The sequence below is a fragment of the Pristiophorus japonicus genome, chromosome 15 (genome assembly GCF_044704955.1).
Source record: "Pristiophorus japonicus isolate sPriJap1 chromosome 15, sPriJap1.hap1, whole genome shotgun sequence".
Lineage (NCBI taxonomy): Eukaryota > Metazoa > Chordata > Chondrichthyes > Pristiophoridae > Pristiophorus > Pristiophorus japonicus.
The window spans coordinates 76639392-76652084 of record NC_091991.1 but is presented as its reverse complement, the minus strand read 5'-3'; the positions used below and the strand labels follow the sequence as shown (position 1 = coordinate 76652084).

Below are 12693 nucleotides of genomic sequence, written 5' to 3'. Positions count from 1 at the left end.
GCCCCTTATTCTAAGATTATGCCCTCTAGTTCTAGTCGCCCCAATCAGTTGTTACGCAATTTTCTACATTTAAAAAAAAAGTTTTAATTTCCTCCCAATTGGGTGTGTGTGGTGCGCGCTGTCCATAGTCAAATAGATAGAGGCCTGCTCCCTTGGACACTGGGCACCTGGAGTGAGATGCACACAAATGGTCTGCATGTGGCACTCCCTCTGATTTGTGTATCATAGAATCTTACAGCACAGAAGGAGGCGATTTGGCCCATCGTGCCTGTGCCGGCTCTTTGAAAGAGCTATCAAGTTAGTGCCATTCCTGCTCTTTCTCCCCACAGCCTTGCAAATTTTTCTTTTTCAAGATTTTATGCAATTCTGTTTTGAAAGTTACTATTGAATCTGCTTCCACCACCCTTTCAGGCAGTGAATTCCAGATCATCATAACTCACTGCATTTTTTTTTAATTGGAATTTACATTTCATCTCAGCTCTGGTTCTTTTTCCAATTACCTTAAACTGTCCTCCCAGTGGAAAGAGCTTCTCCTTATCAACTCTATCAAAACCCTTCATAATTTTGAACACCTCCATTAAATCTCTCCTTATCCTTCTCTGCTCTGAGAACAATCCCAGCTTCTCCAGTCTCTCCACCTAACTGAAGTCCCTCATCCCCGATATCATTCTCGTAAATCTCCTCTGCACCCTCTCCAAGGCCTTGACATCCTTCCTAAAGTGTGGTGCCCAGAATTGGACACAATATTCCCAACTGAGGCCTAACCAGTGTTTTATAAAGGTTTGGCATAACATCCTCGCCTTTGTACTCTATGCCTTGATTTATAAAAGCTTAGGATCCTGTATGCATTTTTAAACAGCCTTCTCAACTTGTGCTGCCACTTTCAAAGATGTGTGTATGTGAAACTCCAGATTTCTATTCCTGCACCCCCTTTAAAATTGTACCATTTTGTTTATACTGCCTCTCCTCATTCTTCTTCCAAAATGTATCATTTCATACTTCTTTGCATTAAATTTCATCTGCCATGCATCTGCCCATTTCACCAGTCTGTCTCCTGAAGTCTGCTATATATACTGTGTCAGCTGTGGCTCAGTGGGGAGCACACTTGCCTCTGAGTCAGAAGGTTGTGGGTTCATATTCCCACTCCAGGGACTTGAGCACAAAAATCTAGGCTGACACTCCAGTGCAGCGCTCAGGGAGCGCTGCATTGTTGGAGATGCTGTCTTATGGATGAAACGTGAAACTGAGGCCCCGTCTGCCCTCTCAAGTGGATGTAAAAGATCCCCTGATACTATTTTAAAGAAGAGCAGGAGAGTGATCCCTGGTGTCCCGGCCAATATTTATCCCTCAATCAACATAACAAAAAAAAATGATTATCTGGTCATTATCACATTGCCGTTTGTGGGAGCTTGCTTGTGTGCAAATTGGCTGCCACATTTCCCACATTACAACAGTGACTACACTCCAAAAAAACTTCATTGACTGTAAAGTGCTTTGAGACGTCGGTGGTTGTGAACGGCGCTATATAAATGCAAGTCTTTGGGTTTTTTTACTCTCTGCTTTCTGTCTTGAAGCCAGTGAGCTATCCATTCTGCTCCTTGTCCCCTGACTCCGCATTCTCTGACCTTATTCATCAGTCTATTATGGGGTACCTTATCAATGGCCTTTTGAAAATCTAGATAAATTACATCTACTGCATTACCATTGTCTAATCTCTCTGTTACTTCTTCACAAAATTCAATGAGGTTGGTCAAGCAAGACGTTCCCTATTGAAATCCATGTTGACTATTCATTATTAGCTTTTTGGTTTCTGGATTTTCTTCTATTGTATCCTTTAGTAGAGATTCTATTATTTTTCCTACCACTGATATTAAGCTGACTGGTCTATAATTCCCTGGATATATTTTATCCCCCTTCTTAAATATAGGTATTACGTTCGCCAGTCCTCTGGCAATACTCCTTTTTTTAATTAATTATTAAATATGTGTAGTAAGGCCTCTGCTATCTCTTCCCATCCCACGCAAGTCCCGTCCTTGTTCATTCTACTTATTGATCGCTGCTATCTGTTCCATTGCCACTCACAACTGCATGCTCTCTACTCGTACCCGTTGCAGTGAAGAGGGATGTCACCAAGATCCAGGTCAGTGATTGGAGCATGGGCAGGTACAGCAGGAGCGGCGCGGTCGGGGCGAAGGAACGGCGAGAGATTGTAGAGGGACATGATCGGGGCCCAGGAGAGGCATGGGTTCGGGGCCCAGAAGAGGCAAGGGCCCAGGGGCAGCACGGACCAGCCCACACTGTGATATGTGTGCGCGCTGGGTCTGTGCAGCAGAGCCAGTCATCTTGGTTAACCCTTGCCACTGGACCAAGGCCTAGCTCTGTCAAGCCCATGTGGTGGCTGGTGTGCAACGGTCACCACACGTTAAAAAAATCCACGCACAGGCATCTTCCACCCTTCAATATGTAGTTCAGGACCTGGAATATTAGGTCCATCATTGAAATACCTGTGAACTTTTTGACGTGGAAGCAAGTCATCCTCGATTCTAGGGACTGCCTATGATGATGATGATGATCTCTTCCCTAGATTATTTTAAAATGTGTGATGCAATCCATCCGGACCAGAGGTTTTATCCTCTTTGAGTTTGATTAGTTTATTTAAAATATCCCCTCTTTTTATTTTAAATGTACTTATCTCATTACTAATCTCATCATCCAATGTCATGTTTACCTGTTCTATCTCACTGCTAAATACTGAAGCAAAACAATTATTTAATATTTGTGCCATCTATGTAATACCTGTATTATCCTGTCTATCCCTTAATGGCCCTATTCCCATCCTTCCTTTTTTTATTGATGTGCCTGTAAAATATTTTACTATTTTGGTTTATGCTCCTTGCTTATTTAATTTCATAGTTCCCCTTTGCCTTCCTAATTGTTTTTTTGACTTCTCTCCTACTAATCTTTTTGTATTTTTCCTTATCATGCACTCCCCTGCTGTCTATGTACTTAATGTATGCCTCTTTCCTTAATTGTTCCCTTATGGCTTTATTCATCCATACAGTCTTATTAGCATTGAGTTTGTTCCTTCCTTTTAGCGGAATATATTGTTCCTGCACTCTGTTGAACAGCATTTTAAATGTTTCCCATTGCTGTTCTACATTATTTTTTGCCAATATTGTTGCCCATTTTATTTCGCCAAGTTCTATTCTCAGCCCTTCAAAATTAGCTTTTCTCCATTCTATTAACCTGGTTTTCATCATACTTATGTCCTTCTCAAAGCGTGTTATATTATGGTCACTATTGCCTTCTCTTATCTATTCTGGTTTATTTCCCATTACTAGATCCAATAGTGAATCCTCCCTGATTAGGCCTTTTACATATTGGGTTAGAAGGGAGTCCTGTACTCATTGTAGGAACTCCATTCCCTTATCCCCTTTACCTACCTCTTCTGTCCAATTAATATCGGGGTAGATGAAATCGCCCATGAGTATTATTCTATGTTTTTTACTACTTTCCCTAATTTCTTCCTCCACCTCCCTTCCACTATTAGATGGTCTGTATTGTCTTTTATCTCGAGCCATATGGATTTTTGTCTTGCTGATAGCTGCGTAATTTTTTTCTACTGCCATTACATTATCCCGAATAAGTACAGCTACACCACCTCCCCTTTTTCCCTCTCTATCTTTACTAAATATGTTGTACCCTGCAATGTTTAATTCCCAGTTCTGATTTTTCTTTAGCCATGTCTCAGTAATCCCTACTACGTCTGGTTCCTCGCAACGCTGATTGCCTCCAGCTCCCCTGTTTTATTAAGGATACTGTGTGCATTGCTGTACAGACAGTTTAACTCATTTTAACTCATTTTTAATAGGATTTTCTCTCACCATGTTTAACCATCTTTTTAGACTCCAGTTTTATAACTCTATTTATTCCTTGCCATCCATGTCCTCCCTTACTTTATTCTTTCCGATGCTCTCTTTTCCAGTTTTGTTTATTTTTAGGCTGGTTAAGTTTCTTGTAGATTCCTCCCCCATCTTACTAGTTTAAATGCTTTGCAACTTCCCTATTTACCCTTTCCGCTAGGACATGGGTCCCATCCCGGTTCAGGTGGAGCCCGTTCCATCAGTACAGCTCCTTCCTGTCCCAGAACTGGTGTCAGTGTCCCATGAAAAGGAACCCCTCTTGTCCACACCAGCCCTTTAGCTACGTGTTAATTCTCCTGGTCTGTCTGCTTCTATGCCAATTTGCACATGGCTCAGGCAATAATCCAGAGATTATTACCCTTGAGGTCCTGTTTTTTAATTTGGAGTCCAACTCCTTATATTGTTTCCTCCCTGTTCCTACCTACGCCGGTTGTTCACTTTCCAAGTTCCTCTTCAGCCACTGTGAGATATCCCTTACCCAGGCACTGGGTAGGCAACACACCCTTTGGGATTCTCATTTTTTAATAGGTTAAATACATTCTGACTAAGAATAAAAAGTGTGCATCAAAGGCTGGGACTCCACTGATAGCGAAGTTAGAAAAAATGAGGTTTTAAAAGAGGCATGTGATATATGTAGGCTGAATGTTACAGAACTTTAGAATCTAAAGCACAGAAAGAGGCTATTTTTCCCATCAACCTGTGCCAGCTCTCTGAAAGAGCTATCCAATTAGTCCCACTCCCTTGCTCTTTCCCCACAGCCCTGCAATTTTTTTAAATTTTCAAATAGATATACAATTCTCTAGTGAAAATTACAATTGAATCTGCTTTCACCACCCTTCCAGGCAGTGCATTCTAGATCATAGCATTAAACAATTTCCCACATTACAACAGTGACTACACTCCAAAGGTACTTCATTTGCTGTAAAGCGCTTTGAGATATCCGGTGTTTGTGAAAGGTGCTATATAAATCCAACTCTTTCTTATAACAACTCACTGCATTAAAAAAAAAACCTCCTCCTCCCCCCTCTGGTTCTTCTGCCAATCTTAAATATGTATCCTCCAGTTATCGACCCTTCGGCCAGTGGAAATTGTTTCTCCCAAGCTGCTCGATCAAAACCACTCACCCTCATTTTGAACACCTCTGTTAAATTTCCCCTTAACCTTTTCTGCTCTAGCTTATTCCAGTATCTCTAGCCTCTCCACATAACTGAAATCCAAAAACATTATAGTTGTTGGAAGAAAACTATAAGAAATATAAAAAGTATGGAAGGGAAGTACAAGAGATCAATCAGGCAGCCTAAAAGGGAGTTTGAGAGAAGATTGTTAGTCATCAAAAGGGTATTTCTAAACACATAGGAAGTAAAAGGCTAGTCAAAGAAGGGGTTTAACCACTTAGACATGAAGGGGGCCATAATATGCTCTAGAATGAGGGAATGGCAGAAATTCTTAGTAAGTATTTTGCTCACTATTTACAGAGGAAGGTGAGATTAACTGTCATGCATGTGGAAGAGTTTTGACTGGAGATAAGCATTCAAAAGGACACTCTACTGAGGAGACTAAAATTAGAAACAAACCAGGCCCTGATAGTATGCATGCCAGAATACTGAGGGAGGTTGGAGAGGAGATAGCAGAAGCACTGATCATGAAGCAGAAATTGTGCCAGAAGATTAGATTTTGCCAAAAGTTCTGAAAAGAAAAAGCATAAACCATTTGTTATCGACCTGTTAGTCTTACCTCAGTTGCAGGTAAATTTCTTGAATGCGTAATACTAGATGAAGTTATTGAACACCTAGAAACGTATAGACTAATCAAGAATAGTCAGCATGAACTTTTAAAGAACAGGGTTGCTTGACTAATTTAATGATTTAAAAAATATAAATATATCACATTATATAGAGAAGAAAATAAATATTTGCATACATTTTTTGAAGGCGTTTGTTAAGATGCAACAAAAGAGACGAACGATGAGAATTAAGGCATATTGTATTAAAGTGAATGCGGCACATGAACAGAGAGATGACAAGAAGAAAGAAAACAAAAATTGGAATAAATGGATGCTTCTCAGTTTGGCAGGATTATCATAGTGGTGTATCCCGGAAATCTGAACCTTCCATTTTCCATTTATATGGATTTGGACATTTGTACAAAAGGACTGATACCAAAGTTGGTAGATAATACTAAATTAGGGGAATGGTGAATATGAGGGAGAGTGCAGGAGATTCAGAAGGACACAGACAGGTTAGCAGATAGGTAACATATTTGGTTCAATGCAGAGAAATCAGAAGCAGTTAATTTTGAGAAAAAGAATAGTGAACGGAAGTTCCCCTGCATGGTAAGACTCTTAATAGAGTGAAGGACCAGCGCTCGACAGATGCAGGTACAAAGATCGTTAAAGGTAGGAGTACAGATAGCAAAGAACATAAAAACATTAGAATTAGGAGCAGGAGAAGGCCATTCGGCCCCTCGAGCCTGCTCCACTATTCAATGAGATCATGGCTGATCTTCTACCTCAACTCCACTTTCCTGCACTGTCTCCATATCCCTTGTTCCCTTAATATTCAAAAATCTATCGATCTTTGTCTTGAATATACTCAACGACTGAGCCTTCACAGCCCTCTGGGGTAGAGAATTCCAAAGATTCACCACCCTCTGAGGGAAGAAATTTCTCCTCATCTCAGTCCTAAATTGCCGACCCCTTATTCTGAGACTGTGATCCCTGGTTCTAGACTCTCCAGCCAGGGGAAACATCCTCCCTGCACCTACCCTGTCAAGCCCTGTAAGAATTTTGTATGCTTTAATGAGATCACCTCTCATTCTTCTAAACTCTAGAGAATATAGGCCTAGTCTGCTCAATCACTCCATCATAGGACAATCCCCCATCCCAGGAATCAGTCTGGTGAACCTTCGTTGCACTCCCTCTATGGCAAGTATATCCTTCTTTAGGTAAGGAGACCACAACTGTATGCAATACTCCAGGTGCGGTCTCACCAGGGCCCTCTGTAATTGCAATAAGCTGTATTTACTCATACTCAAATCCTCTTGTAATGAAGGCCAACATACCATTTGTTTTCTTAATTGCTTGCTGTACCTGCATGTTAACTTTCAGTGATTCGTGTACAAGGACACCCAGGTCCCTCTGAACACCAACATTTCCCAATCTCTCATCATTTTAAAAATATTCTGTTTTTCTATTTTTCCTAACAAAGTGGATAACTTCACATTTCTCCACATTATATTCCATTTGACATAAAAATCAAGTAGGACTCTGGATTTTATACAAAGGGGAATATAAAAGCAAGGAAGGTGATGTTGAAGTTGGTTCATATAGGGAGGGTATTAGAGCTAAGAAAAAGGAGCAGTGAAGATTCACTAGAATGAAAGAGTATAGTTCTGAAGGTTTCAAAAACTGGATCTTTTTCCACTGGAACAGGGAGATCAAAATTATGAAAGACCGTTTCCACAAGTTGGCAAGTTAGTAACAATCTTGCAGTGAATGAAAGAGAAGTTAGAAGACAATTTTTTCCACACAGATGTCGATTAGAAAAGAGAATGCTTTACCACAGACGGTTATTGAAGCAAAGACCATGGGGGAGAAATTGAGCCATGTCCGGTTTGGGCCGATAACCTTTGTTATGATGCAAAAGTATCGGCAGGTGCTACGTGAGGGACTCCAATGCGAACTTCTGGTTTAGCGCTCCAGGAAGGAATTGCAGAGCTAAATCAAGCGCTACCACTTCCCTTGGAGCGCTAAAGCCGGCAAGAGGGGCGGTAGTGGTGCAGCGCTGCCCACGTCGAGGGCAGCACTGTCAGGAGTGAGGCCCCTTCCCTCCCTTAAAGGGATGGGCCATCACTGCAGGCTCGGCATTGAACCGAGGTAGCTCGCTGCTGACGGCGACCGCGACCTATGTGGAACCGAAGTTTGGATTCGGGGCGTTACCGGGGCGATGTGCAGCATGATGACATCACAATCTCCAGGTGCAGGAGATCGTGGCGCTAGGGGTCACCGCCGCCACAAACCTCCAGGGGAAGTTCAAGGGTGCCGATACTCTCACCGTGCCTGGACGCAGAGCCGTTAGCACCCTGTTGTCGCCCGTCCGGAGGCACAAAGGAGGCCAATTTCTAGTTCCGTACGTTTAAGGAGGAATTGAAATAGTATTTGAAAAGGAGGAATATAAGAAGATTCAGTAAATGAGCAGGGAAATGGGGATACAGTAGGCAATGCCAGTTGAGGAACTAGCACTGGTACATTCGCGATGGGCCAAACAGCCTCCTTCTGTTCTTTAAATTCTATAATTTCAAAATTCTACAACAGGAGAATGCAAGTCGGAGGTAGTTATCCTCAACCGTAGAGTGCTTTGGTCCAATCACACTCCGAGTACTCTGTTCAGCTCTGGTAACTGGTGGAATCACAACCCAAGGGATTTTAGCGATACAATATCCAACCAGCGTTGTGCATGTTTGGCTGGCTGGGTCTGCGGACATACAAAGCGTGTTTAGTGGGCCCTCCCAGCTGTCAATCTGGTGAGATTTGCAGCTGACCGCGCACGCACTTTGTTCTGGGAATCAGCAGTGTAAAACCGCACTGGCACCAATATAAGAAGATCTAAGAGAGGTCCAAGTGTTGTAATTCTAAACTTGAATTTCAAACAGTGCTTCTAATGCTGTGGCTCACAGAAGAAACAACTGAAAATATTTTACGGTGCTGATGACCTGCGGGAATATTATTGATCGATAGATATAGTAACTGCCAATAAAAACAGAAAACGCTGAAAACTTGCAGCAGGTCAGTCAGCATCTCTTCTCTCCAGAGTTAATAGGGTCGATTTTAATTCCCCTCTTGCCTGGAGGATGGACTAGTGGGAGCAAGAAATGCCCCACGGTTCATTAACTCACCGTCTCTCCACACAAGCTAACTGACCTGCTGAGTATTTACAGCATTTTCTGTTTCTCTTTCAGATTTCCAGCATCTGCAGGTTTTTTTTGCTTATTATTTATACAATAAAGGTTATGCCTGGCACTACAAACATTTCCACAATGGAGGCTGTGCAGCAGGGACTCAGAAGCCGGACTCCGTGCGCCTGCAAGGTGTGAAATGTATGCAAATTAACAACCAATCACATGACTGGTATCAGTTCAATAAAATATAGATTTATCAAGTGCCATTATAATGGTTGCTAATGGAAGAAAATTGTTTGTGTCCTTATTAGACATTCAGGTTAACTAGACACACAAGGGAGAATTTTAACCTACAAAAACGCATGGGTTTGGAGCGTGGCGGTTGTTAAATTGTTAGAAATGGGATTCCTGACCTGATCCCACCTCCAATCCGCCCACATCCAGTTTTAATGGAGGCGGGACGGGAGCAGGCAACTAATCTACTCCCAGGGGGCAGAACGTCAATTTAAATATTAGAATGAGACATATAGCCTTTTAAACTTCCATTTTGTTTTTAACTGCATCTGATCAGGCTTGTAAAACCCTACAGTTACAGCAAGGCAGGGATTGCTGCATCCAGGAGATAAGTGTCATTACACCTACCTCCAGGATCCAGGGACCCTACCTAACACCCATTGCACAATCGGAAATCCACCCCCCAGCCCCCCAGGCCTCCGAACACCCCCCCTCCAACCCCAGGCCTCCGAACACCCCACCCCCCCCACCAACAATGATGCTGAAGCTGGCAACAATCTTCTCTTCACCCACCCAGATCATCCAGCCCGATCCTCTCTCTCCCCACCCCCCCATCCTTATAATGGTACGGCCCGATCCCTGGCCCAACAGCCGGGCCACCCCCCCCCCATCTTTACAATGCTACGGCCCGATCTCTGGCCCAACAGCTGCCCCCCACCCCCCATCCTTATAATGGTACAGCCCGATCCCTGGCCCAACAGCCGCCCCCCCTCAATCCCCATCCTTATAATGGTACGGCCCGATCCCTGGCCCAACCGCCGCCCCCCCACCCCCCATCCTTATAATGGTATGGTCCGATCCCTGTCCCAACAGCTGCCCCAACCCCCCCGTCCCCATCCTTATAATGGTACGGCCCGATCCCTGGCCCAACAGCTGCCCCCCACCCCCCATCCTTATAATGGTACGGCCCGATCCCTGGCCCAATAACCGCCCTCCCCATCCACCCCCACCCTTTTAATGGCACGGCCCAATCCCTGGTCCTGGCTGACCCCCTCCCTCCATTCTTTTAAAGACACCCTCCGATCCCCCCTCCCTCCTATGTGCAGCCGAAGGCCTACCTGCCCACAGCCAGCCGGCCTCTTAATCTGGCTGTGGGTGGGAAACTGAGGATGCATATGCAAAATTAGGCCCTGCCGTTAAAGTCGGCAGGGCTTTCGGGAATCCCATTCTCTCGGGTTTCCCAAGCACCTCAGAGCCCCCACCCACCCCACCTCATCCTCCTCCTCAAAATTCCATCCGGTGCTACCAGTTCTGATTGCATACCGTCTAATCCTGTTAATTCAAAGTAGTCTTTTCACTTAGAAAATAATTGAACCTTGAGTTAATAGACTAGCATAGGAACTGTTTTTTTACTTGGGGGAAAAAAATCTAATTGACACATAATTCAAATTAAGTGACTTTGAATTAAGAGGAGAGACTGTAAATGTTGCAATATCACTTTTGTGTGTTTGACTGCAAAGTATTTTTGGACATCCAGATTTATGAAAGGACGCCATATAAATAAATCTTCTTTATCAGCCTGTTCCCATCTCACCCAGATTTCCTTTAGAGAACAGCGATTTTACTGTCATCAAGAGAACAAAAAGAGAAGCAAAGACATCGAGAAAGAAAATCACGGAAAGAGAAACAATAAAAAGATAGAGAAAAAGAGGAAGAGAAAAAAGCCAACTGAAGAGAAAGAGATGCAGGAAACGATTGAGAGGCACAGAGAGAAAGAGAGGCAGAGAGTGCGATCAAGAGGAAGACTACCCACAAAAAAAGTCAAACAAAAGTGGAATTTATTTGAAACAGTGACACCAAAATCTTCATGGAAACGATATATTGCAATCATGGAATTTTCAGGCATATTGTTAAAACCATTATGACAAAACAGACTGAGGGCAATGCATTCAAAAAAGCCTCCAGTATAGCCTCTATATTTTACATAATTGTTAGCTCAGCACTCTGTGAACCTTCCTTCAGAACTGCATTTGCATATATATTTAAGAGGACTGAACAAGCAGGATCAAATCATTATTTTTATGCTGAAACAACAAAAGGCAATTCGAATCCGGTCACATTGGAAGGAATGACGTCACTGCAGTTTGATTAGCATGAATTTTGTACAGTAAGCCCACTCTGCATGGTTAGCTGTGAAAGTTGGTCTGTTTCACTTACCCAAAGTATCACACTTGTTTCTAGCTCTACAAATGTCTTCCCTAAAATCAAACAAATTAAACTAGATAAGAATTTTTAATAAAGAATGAAATTCTGATCAGTACTGACAGAGGAAATTAAAGTTGGGGTGGGAGAAGGTTAGGGGGGTAAAACGTTACTCGACTATTATTAGGAACTAGAAATAATCTGGACTGGGCAGGTACTGGACCCTAAAGTTCAATGGTATTCAGCCATGATCTTATTGAATGGTGGAGCAGGCTCGAGGGGCCATAATGGTCTACTCCTGCTCCTATTTCTTATGTTCTTATGTATGTATCCAAGTTACAGACAGGCGAAGAAAGATCTCTTCCCCCTCTTGTCAGTGTTGCTCAAATTTGGAATTCAGTGCATCCAGAGATTCAACTGATTATATCAGTATGATGCCAAGATGAATCTGGACTCTTGTCATTACTGATTCGAAGTGTCAGCGATCATTAAAGAAGAAGCAAAGTTTGCTTTCAATCAAATGGACAACTGCCCAGAATTTTCCTCTTAACCGGTTGCTGATTCTGATCAGATGCTCTGTACTGATGGTTGCAAACAATGTGTTACACCTTTGTTTTACAACAGTACCCAGTCCGTGAGTTAAACAGTACTGACTATGAATTCCAAACACAAAACCTATCCAGCACAGGCCAGCGCAGTACCTTTTCCTCTTTGGTTTTGTTCTATTTTGCTAGTAATCCGCACTTTATTTGCAGCAAAGATATTGCGGCATATTTATCTTAGAAATCACAAAATAAAGAATTCAATGTAACAATCTAGAATCTGGCAACAGAGGTTGAAAATGAGTGTTCTGGAAGCCCAGGTATTCATTCATGCAACAGTTACCTAGTGATGAGGACTGCAGTGTCGTGATGAGATGGGTGAGCATCATCCAGGCTGTTCTGCGTCTGCTGCCATACACAGAAGTTATGAAGAGTTGTAGCTGCATTAAAACTGATGGATGGTCCTTCCTGAATAGGTGAAGAATAAAAGACATTAATAGGGTTGATACACAAAGGATGTTTCCCCCGGCTGGGGAGTCTAGAACCAGGGGTCACTGTCTCAGAATAAGGGGTTGACCATTTAGGACTGAGATGAGGAGAAAGTTCTTCACTCAGAGGGTCACAAATCTTTGGAATTCTCTACCCCAGAGGGCTGTGGAGGCTCAGTCTTTGAGTATATTCCAGACAGCGATCGATAGATTTTTGGATATTGAGGGAATCAAGGGATATGGTGATAGTGCAGGAAAGTGGAGTTGAGGTGGAAGATCAGCCATGATCTTATTGAATGGCGGAGCAGGCTCGAGGGGCCAAATGGCCTACTCCTGTTCCTAATTTTTATGTTCTTATAATGTGGAATGGGATTTTGTTTCTACCTGCAGATTTTTCAATCCCAGCAG

At 42.8% G+C, this 12693-nt stretch overlaps 1 protein-coding gene across 3 annotated transcripts in view; it reads right to left on the bottom strand.

Annotated features, from left to right (window-relative positions):
- The window catches only part of LOC139280864 (A disintegrin and metalloproteinase with thrombospondin motifs 20), a 551188-nt gene that overhangs the window by 350168 nt on the left and 188327 nt on the right, over positions 1–12693 (bottom strand). For 2 of the 3 annotated variants that reach the window (XM_070900621.1, XM_070900622.1), the window contains exons 6-7: positions 12141–12265; positions 11271–11311 (exon numbers count right to left, since the gene is read on the bottom strand). In XM_070900621.1, the coding sequence (XP_070756722.1) occupies positions 11271–11311; positions 12141–12265 (166 nt within the window). The remainder of the gene's footprint in view (positions 1–11270; positions 11312–12140; positions 12266–12693) is intronic. The other variant, XM_070900623.1, reaches the window with a different exon arrangement.